At 34.2% G+C, this 16,110-nt stretch overlaps 1 protein-coding gene across 2 annotated transcripts; it reads right to left on the bottom strand.

Moving 5' to 3' along the window:
• Positions 1-6,669: 6,669 nt before the first annotated feature.
• LOC149474934 (uncharacterized) lies at positions 6,670-15,817 on the bottom strand. 2 transcript variants are annotated; one of them, XM_089714043.1, is made up of 7 exons: positions 14,970-15,817; positions 14,747-14,874; positions 13,433-14,138; positions 13,001-13,342; positions 12,484-12,925; positions 11,949-12,325; positions 6,670-11,812 (listed from the first exon to the last, which is right to left on the bottom strand). In XM_089714043.1, the coding sequence occupies exons 2-7, from the start codon at positions 14,854-14,856 to the stop codon at positions 11,546-11,548; spliced, it is 2,244 nt and encodes a 747-aa protein (XP_089570169.1). In that variant the 5' UTR covers positions 14,857-14,874; positions 14,970-15,817; the 3' UTR covers positions 6,670-11,545. The 2 variants fall into 2 exon arrangements, with proteins under 2 accessions (XP_089570169.1, XP_089570170.1); XM_089714044.1 differs by having other exon boundaries at positions 15,031-15,817.
• Between the last annotated feature and the right edge of the window lie 293 nt (positions 15,818-16,110).

The following is a 16,110-nucleotide window of genomic DNA, read 5'->3' as shown; positions in this document are numbered from 1 at the left end:
ATTAGGAGTTAGGAGTTTTCAATGATTTCGCCTGCTCTCCAATTTTTATGAATTCCGTGAACTTCGGTAATAAAGCCTAAATTACTCAGAAATAAAGTAGTTTTTTTAATGATGAAAGAATTTTTGAAGGAATTAATCCAGTAGTTTTTGAGTTAAATATTTACAAACAAACAAAGATTCGTCTTTATAATTAATTAGCTAAGAGGTAACTCACCTAACAAGTACACAGATTCGCCTGTTTGTACTAATTGTTCGAGGTGGTCCCGAATGATGCAATTATTAAAAATAAGGCTGTCGTGAGTCGCTCCGCCATATGTTGCATCTACATGTATTATGTTCAAATCTGCATCTGTGAACTGCAAAAAGAATTATTTTACAACTATTTTTATGTGGCTGTTCTAATGAATGTTAAAAAAAATATAGGTACTAGCAGCGTCTTGTGATTTATACTGCTTCGTTAATGATCCTATGGAATTGGTCCAAATTTCATTAAATCGATTTTCTGTGGTTCAAGTGCGAAAGCGTATACAGACATTATTATATCAGGCTTACCATTTGTACATTTCTTGCATGATATCCTTTGCGACAGTAGTATCGTTCTTCATGGCAAGTTGGTCTCACCATTGTCACAAAAGTCCCATCTACACATCCTATTACCCCAGGAATACTGAATTTCTCATAGAATCTGCAATAAGAAATAAAAAAATCATTAAATATTTTTCATTAACATGATAGGTTTATTTAGGTAGGTACACAAACCTTGTTTTGAGTCTCAGTCTTTCTTCAGAATTTTGGGGAAATCTTATGTATTTTTTTACTATACTTGGATGGCTTAGGGCTTCTATGACCTCGTGGATACTACGAGATGCTGATGGCTGCGACACAAACGAATTTATGTGTTTTCCACATATCCTTTGATAGCTCCCAGTCGCAAAGAAAGAAAGTGCACATAACAACTGAAAAAAATTAATGAAATTTCTTGAAACTATCAAAATAAAAGGTACTTAATCTGATAAGGAAACCATCCATAATTAAAGTCGGTTAATAACTCAAAACGTTTTTAAAGAAACCGTAAGGGAGAGAAACTTTGGACTTTAACATAGGGTACCTACCACTTGAAAGGGTGACATCATAAAAAATAATCGGGGATTAGATGACGTTATCGTTAGTGGTTCTATGTTCTATGCGAGGAAGTTATGTTACCTACCTACATAATGGAATGTTTTACAGAGTTATGGGAAAGTTATCCCAATATTCACACGGGATCGGGACTTCCGCAGATGAAATCACGGGACCGATGACTATTGTAACAGTAACTTTTCATGACATTATGAATACACATATAAAGCACTTAGATACATACCTTGACTCTAGCAGTTAATCCTCTTCGTCGACGTTGAGGTTTTTTAACTAAAACTTTAATGTCTTCCATCACTTGAGAAACTAGTTCTTCCGATAAACGGTAGCATTCAACAAAATTTTTATTTCGATTAATAATTTGCATTTCCCGAATGCTGGTACTTTGGCGGCGACTTTCTATTATATCCACAGCATTAGCTTCTCGTATTATAGCACTTAATATAAAATAACGCGCCATTTTAGTAAAAAAATATATAAAATTTGTATCAAATTTGTTCCACAACCACTAACTCACTCACGAACTCGGCACCTAATAGGCGAGTGAATTGCTGACAGGTGAATTCGTATTTGTAAATACTCGAACTCGACGTTCGAGGTGTAAAATTACCTTACAGAATGCCGAATTCATACTATAAACGTCAAAATCACAGACATGTATATTTAAGTAGACAACGCAAGTACCGCGATCTGTATGAAAACCAAACGTGTCATATTTTTTGTACTGACCTTGACGCGTTATGACGTCACGAGCGCTTTTTAGTGATGTTAATTTCATTTTACGCTAAATCGATTAGGCCGCCACTCGCGCGGCGATTCTAGTATCGTCCTATCCCATCGAAGTAAATCGAAAGAAATCAGATCAAACTAGATCTATGTCTAAGAGGTAGTCAAATAAATGAATCGTAATCGATTACTAAATCGATTCAAGACAGAAAAATGATAATTACCATAGACAGAGGGATGATAAAATAAAGTTATAAACCTTTTAATATTCTAACAAGTAAACTAATGTGTTTTAGCTTTTTCTTACATATGCCCATTGAGTTACCATGTACTACGTACTAGAGAGGCCATCGAAAGAAAGTAATGAAACTGTCAATCAATCAATCTTTATGTCCCGTTGCATCGATCCATTTTCCTTTTATGTTCGGGTTACTTGGAAAACTGAAAAAACAAACATAGTCTAAGCAATAAGGAGTTTTCTTAAAAAACTCCCAAGATGACACTTTATAACTAATGGCGTCCATGTCATAATATTTATTTTTAGTACCTTTGTATTAAAATACTTAAAAGTTCTAGGTCAAGTCGTATTAAATGACAAAAAAAATCTATGCCTTTTTTTCTGAAAAATTGCTCCTTCAAATTATCATTTTTCTGTTCGATTATAAAATCGATTAGAATCGAGAACTGTTGCATCAAATGAACATCACTAACCACAAAATTGGACAGAAAAATGAGAACAGAAAAATGAGAAGACGCTATTCATTGCTTGTTATCATACGACGCGATCTTTACCGTGCCAAGTAAAAGCCGCAATGTATTCCGAATCATTTCGTATGATTTGGTATCCGTGTTTGTCACGATCGTTTTCCACAGATATTCTTTATTTGATTTTAAAATAAATAGTGCATATTCTGATTAGAAAATTACTTACCGGTGGAAGGAAACATCTATGCTAACTCGGCCACTCACAGCTGTGGAGTTTCTACAGTTTATAACGGCGCAATTCGGCATTTTACTTTATTCAGCTTCACGTCTTTCCTTGGCGAACTGCAAGCGCGGACTGAGTGTAGGCCAGCGTCAAGTAAGTTTCATAAACTTAGTTTGGACACGGGAAGTACATACACTCGCTTAGTCTATCTTGATACATGTCTGTGGTCAAAATACTCACTTAGCACAGTTCGCCTCGTCGCCGCTCTCGACGATGTGGCGCCACTAGTACTGTCGAGTTTTACAGAATACGAAATCGAAAACTCACCGCGGATTCCGCGTTCGAGTTTTTATAATAACCTTACAGAATAGCACTGCAGATTCCATTGGCGCAACGTAATTTTAAGTTTTCATTTTATATTCAATTAGCTTTATAGTTATTAATTGTTAAGACTTGCATCGAGCAAGACGTATTGTAATAAGTTTATATTAAAGTATTTCTAAGTGAATTCGTAGTTTTTTTTGGGGCCTCCGGCTGTCTGAAACATAATTTGTGTAATTGTTTATTTATTCTGAATCTTTAAGTTTATTGATTTTTATCCTTTACATAAGCTGTATTTAATAAAAAATGTTTAAAACTCGAATTTTCGAAATTTTTGATTTATAAGTTCTATGTAACGTTTTATAATTAAGTTATGGTATAATTAAATGTAGATTTCACTTTTGTACAGCTTAGACATTTTTCTGTATGGATACAGTGCCTTTCGATTTGAAGTTGGATAACATTTCATTTTATAGGTACTATTATAAAATTAAGAGCATGAAAGAAAAAAAAAGCATTTCTTCATAATGCTATTGTTACCACAAAAAATATTTTCTTAATCGCAAATTTTAAGAGAAAATAAATTAAAATTAAAATTGATGTGGCGACGTTATACATACAGACGTTAGAACAAAGTCCACCATAAGAATGACGTCATTTAGGAATAAGACGATTTTTAAACATTAATAAAAACCTAAATATTTTCAAAAAGTAAAAATTACTGTTAGTTTTTATCTAGTTTTAATTAAAATAAAAATAAAAACAAGTAGCAAAAAATTTTGAAATGTTGTAATTTTGGAGCACCCTGTAAAGTCTGTATTTGTATGAACATAAGTGGAGATCGCGTCCACTTATTTTCATGCGTAAACGATGATATTCATACTCAACAGGTAACTTGGATTAACAAATAGGATAGGTTATATCCCGTAAATCCCACGGGAACGGGAACTATTTATTTATTGCACGCCTCATAAGCGAAGCGTTGAGGTGGGTACTACTGTCACTTCGCGCAAAACATCTGATTTTTCAAACTTAAAATGTCTTTATGTATCATACATTGCACTTGTAAGATAATAAATACACACACATATTAAGAAAAAAACACTATTTTTAACATTCATGATATTTTTGATGTCATTTTTGTTATTTAAACTAGTTAAAAAACAGTTTAAAAAAGTTCTGTCTTGGACGTCCGTGTGTCTGTATGTGCGGAGGATTTTCTTGTTAACACGATAGCGACCGAAATACTTTACTAATCGAGTCTTTTTTTTTCTCTTACGCTTGAGTATGCTCAGGAATAGAACCCTTTCATTTTTCAGGGTCTGATTCGATGTGGTTTAATTGTTATTAAATAAACAAAAATAATAATTAATAAATAATTATTAAAAAAAAATTATGAGGCGTGCACTTTTGGATTTTCCAAACTTTTTTCGTTTATTTCTATCTGAATAACCTATCAAAAGTAACATTCAATTGTGTAAATTTTATTTATTACGGATTCAACATCAAACAACTCTACGGTAAGTATCAAGGTGCGTATTAACTATAGAGCTATTATTTATTACCTTACCTATATGTTATAGCTAATTACTGCTGGGCGCTGCAGCTGGCTGCGATTTCGTCCATGTATCTACTGAAAGGTTTCATGACATAATATGAGCACAGGGGAATAAAATAAAAAGACCAGTATGTACATCCAAAAATATTTATTTCAATGATTACAAATTATCCTTAATCTAATTTTGAAAATCTAACACTGAATTAGATTCCTTACAATATTATTCAAATTAATAACAAAATAACGTATTTTACGACAAATTAATATTGAACTAATTATGTAGTTAAAACACGAAAGCGCATTACCTTATTATACCAGCTGCATTAACCAAAAATTTTATATGATAATAAGTATAATATTTTCAACTGATATCAAAATGTACGAAAAATAGTACTTAATAAGTAATTGAACTGAGAACATAATTTAATATTCACACAAAGCTGTATTGTTTCGATATACGTTGTTTTTATTGTAAACTGCATTACATATTTTGATAAAAAAATACTGTAAAACAACAGATGATGAAATTTTCAAAATGAAAAAAAAAAATACAAATTTGCCGCGCAATCGACATTTGACAGCTCTACGACTGAATGAGGCGGTTAAAAAAGTTTGTATAATATTAATAGAAATAATTATCGAGATTTAAATTGCTCTACACAAGATTTATTTTGTTTGTTTTATTACTATACTTCTTAAAGACACAATTAACTCGTACTCGTAATACGATACCTTGGAGTTGGAGCGAAAATATTGTTTGTAATAATTTGGCTAGGAAAATACAACAAATCAAAAACACTATTTACTATGGAAAAAAAACCAGGAAGGTGAAAAACATATATTTACGATTTCGATGCACTCGACTTTTAGTAAAATAATAGGTAGGTAAAAATATTATTATGGTTTTGATCACAGACATATCTGTGGTTTTGATTTTAGCTACTAGTATCAGAAAGCTGCGTGTTCAATGCACGTCGAGGTCACACAACTGTGGAGGATACAGTAGACAATATACCTAATGAAGTTTTTCATCTTTTTATTTTACTGCAAATACAAAATAAAAATTAAACAATGGTAATGTAAATTCTAAACAAACTACTACCAAAATACAATTAGAACAAAAATCATTTGACTGGTTGATTTCACCCAGAGGCCAGAGGCGGCTCGTGACAAAATTGTATGGGTGTTCACTTGAAATAAAACAACGAAAATACAATAGCGTAGCGGGATAATTTATTACAAAAAAAAATGAGCACCACATTTTATAAATGTCTATAACACTAAAAATTACAAAGTACAGGCTATTTCAAAACGAATTCAATGATTATCAATAATTAGTAAATCACCGAATTTGCATTCGCGAGCGTACCTACGCGTAGGTATCCATAGTGTTTGTTTATACTAAAGGAATGGCAACGTCGCAATTGCTGCTGTCATGCGATGCGGCAACGTTGCGTGAGACTCAAAACGCTACCTGCTACGGTATGAACGATTGTTATAAAAATAAAAGTTATACATATTTGTTGGCGTAAACTATTTTATTCATCATTAATTTTGGAAAATAAATAATGTCAAAATTGATTACAATAAATAAATAAATAAATAAATAAATCATTTATTTGCACCATTAGATATATCTTACAAAAATTTAATGACCCAGGCTCCTAATATAGTTGTAAACTGTTTTTCAGGAGCCTGTGTTCACACTAATTTATATTACACTGTTACAATGGCGTATGTACACGAATTTATTCAGCTTTAGACATAATTTATTATAATATTATTTGTTACATTTCAACATTTGTTCATTATACATTATTATTAATTAATTACCTATTTAATAATTATGCATGCATTAAAAAAATAGAAAAAATAAAAAATAAAAATAGTTTATAATCCACTCGGTTAACCCTAGTGTGTGGACGTAAACCATGATAATTATGGTGTGTAGGTGTGAGAGTGTTGTATGAGAGTGTAGTGTTGGAGTGTAGTGTGTGAATGACTTTATTAGAGAAAAGAACTGTCCTAGTTAATAGAGTAAACGTTCAGTATTTAAATAATCAAAAGTAGAGAGCCAGTTTTTAATTTTAGATTTTATTTGGTAATTTGTACACCTAGTTACATTCTGGTAATTATTAAGGGCATTGTACATTTTAGGAGCCAAATGTTTATACTGTCTGTTAGCAAATTTACTCTTAGCCATCGGTACAGGGACGACTATTCTCCTGTTGAATTTCTTGATGCTGTTAAATGAGCATTGTCGATGGAAACGTCTAATACATTTATAAATAAACAATTTCCTAGCACTAAGTACCATAGTCCTCTCATACAAGAGGGCGGTTGGGTAGCGAAACGATTCTTTGATGGCTACTTTCAGCAAGGCCCTCTGAGCTCGTTCAATTTCTATGAAATGGCTTTTTGCAGCTCCACCCCAAGCAGTTAAACAGTAGAATAATAGAGATTCACCTAAGGCCTTATAAATCTGCAAAATTAGGTTGAAGTTAGCAAAAGTCCTCAATGTCTTAAAAATAAACAGCAACCGCCGGATTCTCATTGACACGTGCGCTATTTGGAGCTTCCAATTGAGCTTGTCATCGAGAATTATTCCTAAATACTTAATCTGCGTAGCCCTGCTTATGGATGGACACATGCATTGCGATTGGAAACTATGAGAACTACGATTGCAGGGAAACACATGTAATTTGAGCGACTTATTTACTGGTTCTAAAGCGGAAGTTTTGCTGAAGCAGAGGTAATTAGTTTTAGCGCAGTTAAGACTTAAGAGGCTATCTTCAAGCCATGCCGTTACTTCACCGAGACCACATTCTGTACCTTCAAATAATTGTTTCCACGTTTTGGCCTTAAATATTATGACTGTGTCATCGGCAAACATGGTGATTTCGCCGCCGTTTAGTTTGAGCTTACATAATTCGTTTACATAGACAAGAAAAAGTGTAGGTCCTAATGTACTTCCCTGGGGGACTCCATACAAGCAATGTTCTTCCGTACTTAAAGAGCCTTCCAGACGAACAACTTGAGATCTATTAGATAGATAGTCTCGGAACCAGTCAAGAGTAACACCTCTTACTCCCGAATTTTCCAACCTGGCCAAGAGTATCGGAATTGAGACGGTGTCAAACGCTTTCTTTAGGTCTAGGAAGACACCCAAGCACTTATAGCCATCATCTAAATACGAAGAAATTAAAGTAGTGAGTCTCAGAGTGGCATCTTCAGTGGATTTTCCACACCTAAAGCCAAACTGATGGTTATGCAGTAGATTTTTCTTTTCCATTTTGTTGGGACATACCAGCTCGGACCCATATAACACCTGTCCTTAAGTCCCACAAAATGTTAAACATGGAGAGTAGGCGGCGACTGCACCTAGCTTCTCTACTTTTTAACGTGATCTTGACAAAAGCTCCTGCCTACCTCTACAACAAACTCAAGTGGATGGATGACGGCAATCGGTTATATGAAACACGGGCGTCTATGTATAAGCTCTCAGTTCCCAGAAATCACACAGCGGCTTTCAGGGGAAGCTTCACATACAGCGCTACTAGGTGCTGGAATAATTTGCCTCCACCAATAAGAAATTGCAAAACACTGCAGAACTTTAAATATAAGTATAAAAAAGTCGTTCTAGCACAATTTCTTAACCAGCCCTAATAGCGCTAAATGTATATAGCCTTATATATCTATATTATTACGTATATTTAATTTTACTATATATATAATGTAATATGTACTATATATGATTTATTTTAATCTCAGTAATCCTTTTATATTTAAGTATTATGCATATACAAGTAAGTCTATTATCTACATATTATGGATTGCTAATTTTAACTATCTATATAACATTTAATCACCTATTGTTTTTTTCTTTTTATACTTTCTAAATTATGTATTAGCTCTTATAATTTAACCAGCCAGAAGACCGTTCTGATGCTCCAAGCGTAGCAAGTCGAGGGGACTACTGAAAACCGGCGCCTCTCCTCTAATACGGAGAGGCAAATGCTGAGTAGTCCACCTAATCACGAATACGATATTAAGATATTTTGAATGTATTTATTGTATTTTAAGATTTATTTTTTTCCATGTAAAGTGTTTAGTTATAAGTCAAAAATTTGTAAAAGTATTTGTGATTAAACGTATTTTCTTTCTTTCTTTCTTTCTTTCAAAAACAGTGGCTTCACAGCAAAAATACGAATACAAGGCAGAGACGAACTGGAAATAGATAATCAATGGGTAGTACCGTATAATCCACTACTTTCCAAAATGTTCCAAGCACATATAAACGTTGAATACTGCAATTCAGTAAAATCTATTAAATATATATGTAAGTACGTAAACAAAGGTAGTGATATGGCAGTATTTCAAATAGTCCAAAATAGCGAACAAAATAACAGAAATGATGAGATCCTCATGTACCAAATGGGAAGATACATCAACAGTAACGAAGCAGCGTGGAGGATTTTTAGTTTTCCCATACATGAACGCGAACCAGCTGTGCAACATCTAGCAGTACATTTGGAGAATGGACAGAGAGTTTACTTCACAAAAGACTCGGCTAGAAAAATTGCAAGCGAACCACCTCAGAACACAACATTAACAGCTTTCTTCCAACTGTGTCAAACAGATCCATTCGCCAGAAAGTTATTGTATGTCGACGTCCCTATTTATTATACGTGGGACAAAACAAGGAAAATTTTTCAACGTCGGAAACAAGGAATGCCAGAGGAGGGTCATCCAGAAATCATAAAAACTAACGCAATAGGTCGAGTATTCACTGTACATCCAAACAATGCCGAATGTTTTTATCTCCGGATGTTGTTACACGAAATACGGGGACCAACAAGTTTTACAGATCTCAGGACCGTTAATGGCTACCTATGCCAGACTTACAGAGAAGCATGTCAACGCTTAGGATTATTGGAAAACGACAACCACTGGGAATTAACACTACAAGAAGCCACACTCACAGCTTCAGCTGAACAAATTCGAGAGTTATTCGCTATAATATTAACAACATGTAACCCATCAAACCCAAAACAGCTATGGGACTCTTTCAAAAGGAGTATGAGTGATGATATATTGTACCAAGTCCGACAAGCTAATCCTGAACTGACTATAGAATTCAATGACGAAATCTTCAATGAAACACTCATTCGCTTAGAAGATAAATGTTTAGCAATAAATAATCAGGCCTTAGTAGAACTTGGAATGCCAGCACCACAAAGAAATGCTTTTAGTGTGCTAAACTACGAAATTATGAAAGAAAAAAGTTACAACATCAATGAACTACTTGAATACATTGCTCACAACAAACCACTTCTCAATGACAATCAAAAAAAAGTTTACGACGTTATAATGAGCCGGATAAATAACAATATTGGTGGAATTATTTACTTGGACGCACCAGGAGGCACTGGTAAAACGTTTCTCATAAATCTAATACTGGCGGAAATACGTGCTAAAAAACTCATCGCACTGGCACTAGCATCATCTGGCATAGCAGCCACACTTATGGAAGGAGGACGAACTGCCCATTCTGCCTTACAACTACCATTGAATATAGTCGAACAACAATTCCCGGTATGTAAAATTTCAGGAAAATCTGGACGTGGTCAAATTCTAAAACAAGCTAAAATTATCATCTGGGATGAATGCACCATGGCCCATAAAAAATTTATAGAAGCCATGGACAGAACATTACAAGAATTGCGAAAAAACTCTGAAATAATGGGAGGAGCTCTACTCATACTCTCAGGAGATTTTCGACAAACACTTCCAGTTATTCCCAAGTCAACATCAGCAGACGAGATCAATGCATGCTTGAAAAAATCACATCTCTGGCCACAAGTACAAATACTGCAATTAACAAAAAACATGAGAGTTGAATTATCAAGAGATGAAACAACAGCACAATTTGCTAAAATACTTTTACAAATCGGTGAAGGTACATATCCTACTGACCAAACGACCGGCCTCATTGAACTTAATAGTGATTTCTGTAATATAGCCACTACTGAAGACGAACTAATCGACAAAATTTATCCAAATATTATTCAGAACTATACTAATGCGGAGTGGTTATTTCAAAGAGCAATTTTGGCCACTAAAAATAATATTGTTGACGATATCAATTTTAATATTCTAAAGAAAATACCTGGTGAAGAGAAAATATATAAATCGATCGACACCATGGTATCTATTGAAGAAAGTGTCAACTTCCCCACTGAATTTCTAAACTCTTTACAAGTACCAGGAATGCCATTACACTGCCTTCGTCTGAAAATTGGAACTCCAATCATACTACTCAGAAATCTCAACTCCCCAAAATTATGTAATGGAACTAGAATGATCGTAAAACAGCTATCGAATAATATCATTGAAGCTGAACTTATTTCTGGAAAGACCAAAGGACAGACAGTATTTATACCTAGAATACCTCTGATCTCTTCGGAATTGCCATTTCAATTTAAAAGACTGCAGTTTCCAATAAAATTAGCCTTTAGTTTTACAATTAACAAAGCGCAAGGACAAACTTTAAAATATTGTGGCATTAACCTCAAAGAATCCTGCTTCTCTCACGGTCAGCTATATGTAGCTTGCTCAAGAGTAGGAAATCCGAAAAATTTATGTATATATACTCCGGACAATAAAATGAAAAATGTTGTTTATAAACAAGTATTGTAAATAATGAGAAAACGTTTTCAATAAACTTTTTTTTACTTTTTACGTCATAGTTTATTTTTTTATTTCGACTCTACCACGTCATCTCATATCAACTCCCGGGCGAAGCCGGGTTTTTTAGCTAGTCATAAAATATAAAACACTGAGAAAACACTGTTTTTTTTTTCTCGCAATTATAACTACATAGTTATTATCTTTGCTAAACACGAAGATTGAAGTTTGATAAAGAAAAACTTACCATCTGGACTACCTGCTAAAAATCCAAATTCTTCATCAATAAAAAGACCTGAAGGTCTGACAATTTTATTATATTGTTGCATGAACATGCTTTTTGCTACATTCTCATATTGCTGCCCATATAACATATCTTTCGTGCAAATATTCTTTTTATACAGAATATCCTTTACATGATTGTGGCATGGCGTGGTGGTACGGCGTTTGCAAACCTGTGAAGAGAAATATCCAGAAAAACTAAATGCATGTTATGGTTTACTTTAGAAATGTTAATTTTCTAGATATTTTACCAGAAATATATGTTTATATACATTTCTGCTAACATCATTATCACACCACACAACTCACCATTCCAAATTGACTGGCAGTCAAACGGTCACTCCTATGAGTATTATATAAATCATTATCATGCTGTCCTACAGTGGAGATTTCAATCAAAGCAATGTCTTCTGGTGACTTTTGGAATTCTGTTAGCCGTTCTTCACACTGTATTTTCAACTGTGCTTCATCAATATCAATAGGATCACAAGCTTCGGGTCCATAGTGCTTATCTGGTTGGGATTTCTCTCTTGGAGCAAATAATCGTTTGCGTGTCGAAGATTGCTGTCGTATTCTGCTCTGTTCCTTCCGTTTTATGTACTTTTTAAAATGTGTCCCTGGACTCTGTGTGGTCTGCTTTTTCCATGCAGTTTCATGCCATTTGTGTCCCTTAGCAAGTGATAGGCCTGAAAACATATTTAAATGTTATATTTCAAAAAAGACATGTTGCATATTGCATATAAATTAGAATAAATGGGCTGGAGAATAATGATATTCCATAGCCACAATCAAAGAATTTCTTGCTGGTTCTAATAATTCCTGACTGTTATTACTGTATATTTACCTGCCACATGAACACGCCGCTGGTAAGAACCCCCTTTTCCTAAACTTATTCGTTTTCCACAGTTGAATTTGTTTATTACGCTCATAAAGTTTTCTGCCACATTTGTTGTCTCATTAGACAAACGACCTGCCTTCAAAGCAATTTTTTCATTGGCTGCATAAATCAGAGCCCACACCTCTGGAGCATTATTTTTCAGACTTTCTACATGATTTTCTTCCCTCTTTTCACTTCCATCTGTTAATGTTTTATTGACATTGCAGTAATAATCCTTGCAGTTTTCATGTACTCCGAATACATGAAGTGGGACATTTCTCAAATCTGCTGCCATAGCAGTATGCTCACTGCTACACATGATAATTTTCCGTGCTACTAGTGTAAGCTTCATCACCTTCGGCTTCAGAATATTTCGCCCAGAAAGAGGGAGTTTAGTGTTGGCCAAGATCTAAAAAGCACAAAATATAAATACAGAATTCACTGATCTTGAATTTGACTTTACAAATTTGATTTATTAATTTACCTTGTAGAGTGCACTGGTATAGTTTTTGATAACATGATTCTTGCATTCAATTTTTTTTATTATGTTCCCATATGACACTTTCTCTTTCAATTTTGCAAACACCGAGGAGTCTCCGTCACCAATAAAACTCAAATAGCGAAGTTGATGTATTTCTTCACTCTTTTGAAAACCTTCCACAATAATATCTGATTCCATTGCTGTAGATGGTCCAGTAAAATTTTTGCAGCAGTTATGTGCTTTCATATCCAGGTTTCTCCTCTCATAATATTGACATGTATAACAATATTTGTTTCTAACACCAAGAAATAGACATTTTTTAGTTTCTTTACCAATAATGCAGGCCTGGAAATGAAAAGCAACACTCGTAAAAATAATGTACATAACAAAAATGTCATAAAGAACTAAATTTGTTTTAGTAAAATATTAACTTACCATACCAGATGATGAATTAAAGTTATGCCCATATGACCTTTTCAACCATCCTCCATCTACATATACAGTAACAAATGGAACACCGTCTGAAGGCACATGACCTTTTTGTATTGCAATTGATCTCTCTTGTTCACCAGCTATTTTAATTTCCTCTGTCAAATGTTCAAACCACACACTGCCTAATTTTTTTTCAATACGACGAAATTTGTTAGCTGACATTGTTGGAATATCCATAAGACTTGTGATATGAGCTGCTTGAGTGTAGAAGCTACCAGATGTGACAGTTGCCCACACAAATGCAGTATTTATTTTATCACTGCTCTCCGTAAAATGCCTCCACACTTTATCACACATACTGCACTTGAAAATCAATTCACTTCTAAATCCATCAAGCCTTTCACTAACAAATTCAATTTGTGAAGATTCACACATATTTCGATGTCTTTCCATAAGAAATGCCCACTGTATTACATGCTTCAAGTCCACAATGCGATACCCAGATATTCCAGATAAACATTTATTTTGACAAGGTTCCACAATCAATTGAAATGAATCAATTTCCGGATCAGGTTGCGGCCAATTAATCTCTACAGGTTCAACCACAGGTTCAGCTGTCATTGTGCTAGTACTAGGAGCATTGTAGGTGGCCTCTAGGCGGATTTTCGGTTTTACACGAGCATATGTTCTTAGTTGTGTATTCTGGGTACTGAAAGAAAAGAAACAAATTGTGATCTAACCATAATAAAAGTATAATACGTATATCCTAGATATATTTTCTCCTTTATCAATATTTCGTGGGTTTTTTACGCCATCTTATGGTTTTAGACTAAAGCAGCACACATGACAACCTACTGACCCTACATAACTATAAGAATTGCTATTTGCTAATGCGCTGGAACCTTGTCTAACACCCACGTGACGTCACTCGCACGTCAGCCGGCCGGTGGAGCTAACGGTACTGAGTGTTCAATGTCACGAGATTACGTCATCATTACGTCATCAAAATGGCGGCCAGGCGCATTAGCAATTTGCGGGGATTATACATGACGTAGTGTTCCTTTATTCCTCTATTCTTCCATATTTCCTGCACTTTTCATACATTTTTTATGGACTCGCCGCACACGGTTGACGAATGACGCCTGTGGCGGCCACACGCTACACGCTTCACGCTTCTACCTTCTTTACCTCGTGTCATCGTGAAATAGCGCGAAATCCCTACATCCAAACTTGGCCGTGTTTACGTCTTCGTAACTAATTCTGTTTCTGGCTTCTTAGCCAGAAACAGAATTAGTTGTATTATGCAGGTTCACTTACCTCCCTTCACCATAATATCTCTTCATTGAACTTCGAACTCGTTTCAAAGATTTGCGCGCCCCCGAATATCCGTGTTGCCTGTACGACGCCTTGCTTGTTCGAACAGACATTTTAGGCGTAATCTAAATCTGAAAACAAATGAAAAACAAATGAAAAACGAAAGAATGCTTACTTTTAGACACTCAGTATTTGAATAAAATATAATAATATCGTAAGTCACAACCATATGTATTGAAAGATCGCAATTCGCAAGTGAATTGAAGAAAGATACCTAGGGTACTTACCTAGTCAGAATCCTTTATGATTGAGTTGCGTTCTGAAATAAGATCTAGAAAAATAAAATATTACAGTAAAATTTACTTATCTTTATATTTCAATGTTATCTTTATATACCTGGTATAAATGGCCGACGAATAAAAAAAAATCTTATTAGATTAGCGATTTATTTTAATTACGGAACAAAAAAAAAGGATTGTAAGTAACTGAATTATGTTTGTTTCTGAACGCACCATAAGTTTTCGACGACGCGCGACGTGAACGGAGTACGAGTAGAGTTATAGGTATACCACTGAGCAAGTAAGGTATACCTACCTACTTTGATAAAACAATCTAATAATATTGTGTGTCTGTCTGAAAATTCGGAAAAGCATATTTTGCCAATATTTGCAAGTTTGTGACTACTTTCGTAGTTTAAATATAGTAGGTAAAAAACAATGGTAATGTAAATTCTAAACAAACTACTACCAAAATACAATTAGAACAAAAATCATTTGACTTGTTTATTTCACCCAGAGGCCAGAGGTGGCTCGTGACAAAATTGTATAGGTGTTCACTTGAAATAAAACAACGAAAATACAATAGCGTTAGCGGGATGATTTATTACAAAAAAATGAGCACCACATTTTATAAATGTCTATAACACTAAAAATTACAAAGTACAGGCTATTTCAAAACGAATTCAATGATTATCAATAATTAGTAAATCACCGAATTTGCATTCGCGAGCGTAGGTATCCATAGTGTTTGTCACTGACGGTCACTGACCTCTATAACTCAGTGGTGTTTGTGTGGCAACGTCGCGCGCGCAATTGCTACTGTCATGCGATGCGGCAACGTTGCGTGAGAATCAAAACGCTACTTGAGTACGGTTTATTATGAACGATTGTTATAAAAATAAAAGTTATACAATATACATATTTGTTGGCGTAAACTATTTTATTCATCATTAATTTTGGAAAATAAATAATGTCTAAATTGATTACAATAAAACGCAGTTTTATTTTATTACATTACACTATTGTTTTTTTTTTATCAAAACATGTATGTATTTGAGTAGTTAGTAGCATATTATATTCTGAATTTCT

Source organism: Colias philodice, chromosome 32 (assembly GCF_061535455.1).
Source record: "Colias philodice isolate Cphi_HAF_F1 chromosome 32, ilColPhil1 Martin Lab GWU primary, whole genome shotgun sequence".
Lineage (NCBI taxonomy): Eukaryota > Metazoa > Arthropoda > Insecta > Lepidoptera > Pieridae > Colias > Colias philodice.
Note: the sequence above shows the minus strand (reverse complement) of the source record. Positions and strands in the feature narration are given on the sequence as shown.

Bases quoted from the DNA above. Each gene is read 5' to 3' on its own strand.
- LOC149474934 (XM_089714043.1), bottom strand. From the start codon at position 14,856: ATGTCTGTTCGAACAAGCAAGGCGTCGTACAGGCAACACGGATATTCG. The intron at 14,139-14,746 runs GTAAGTGAACCT...CTTTTCTTTCAG, and splicing joins AGATATTATGGTGAAGGGAG to TACCCAGAATACACAACTAA. The intron at 13,343-13,432 runs GTAAGTTAATAT...TTTCATTTCCAG, and splicing joins TTAATTCATCATCTGGTATG to GCCTGCATTATTGGTAAAGA.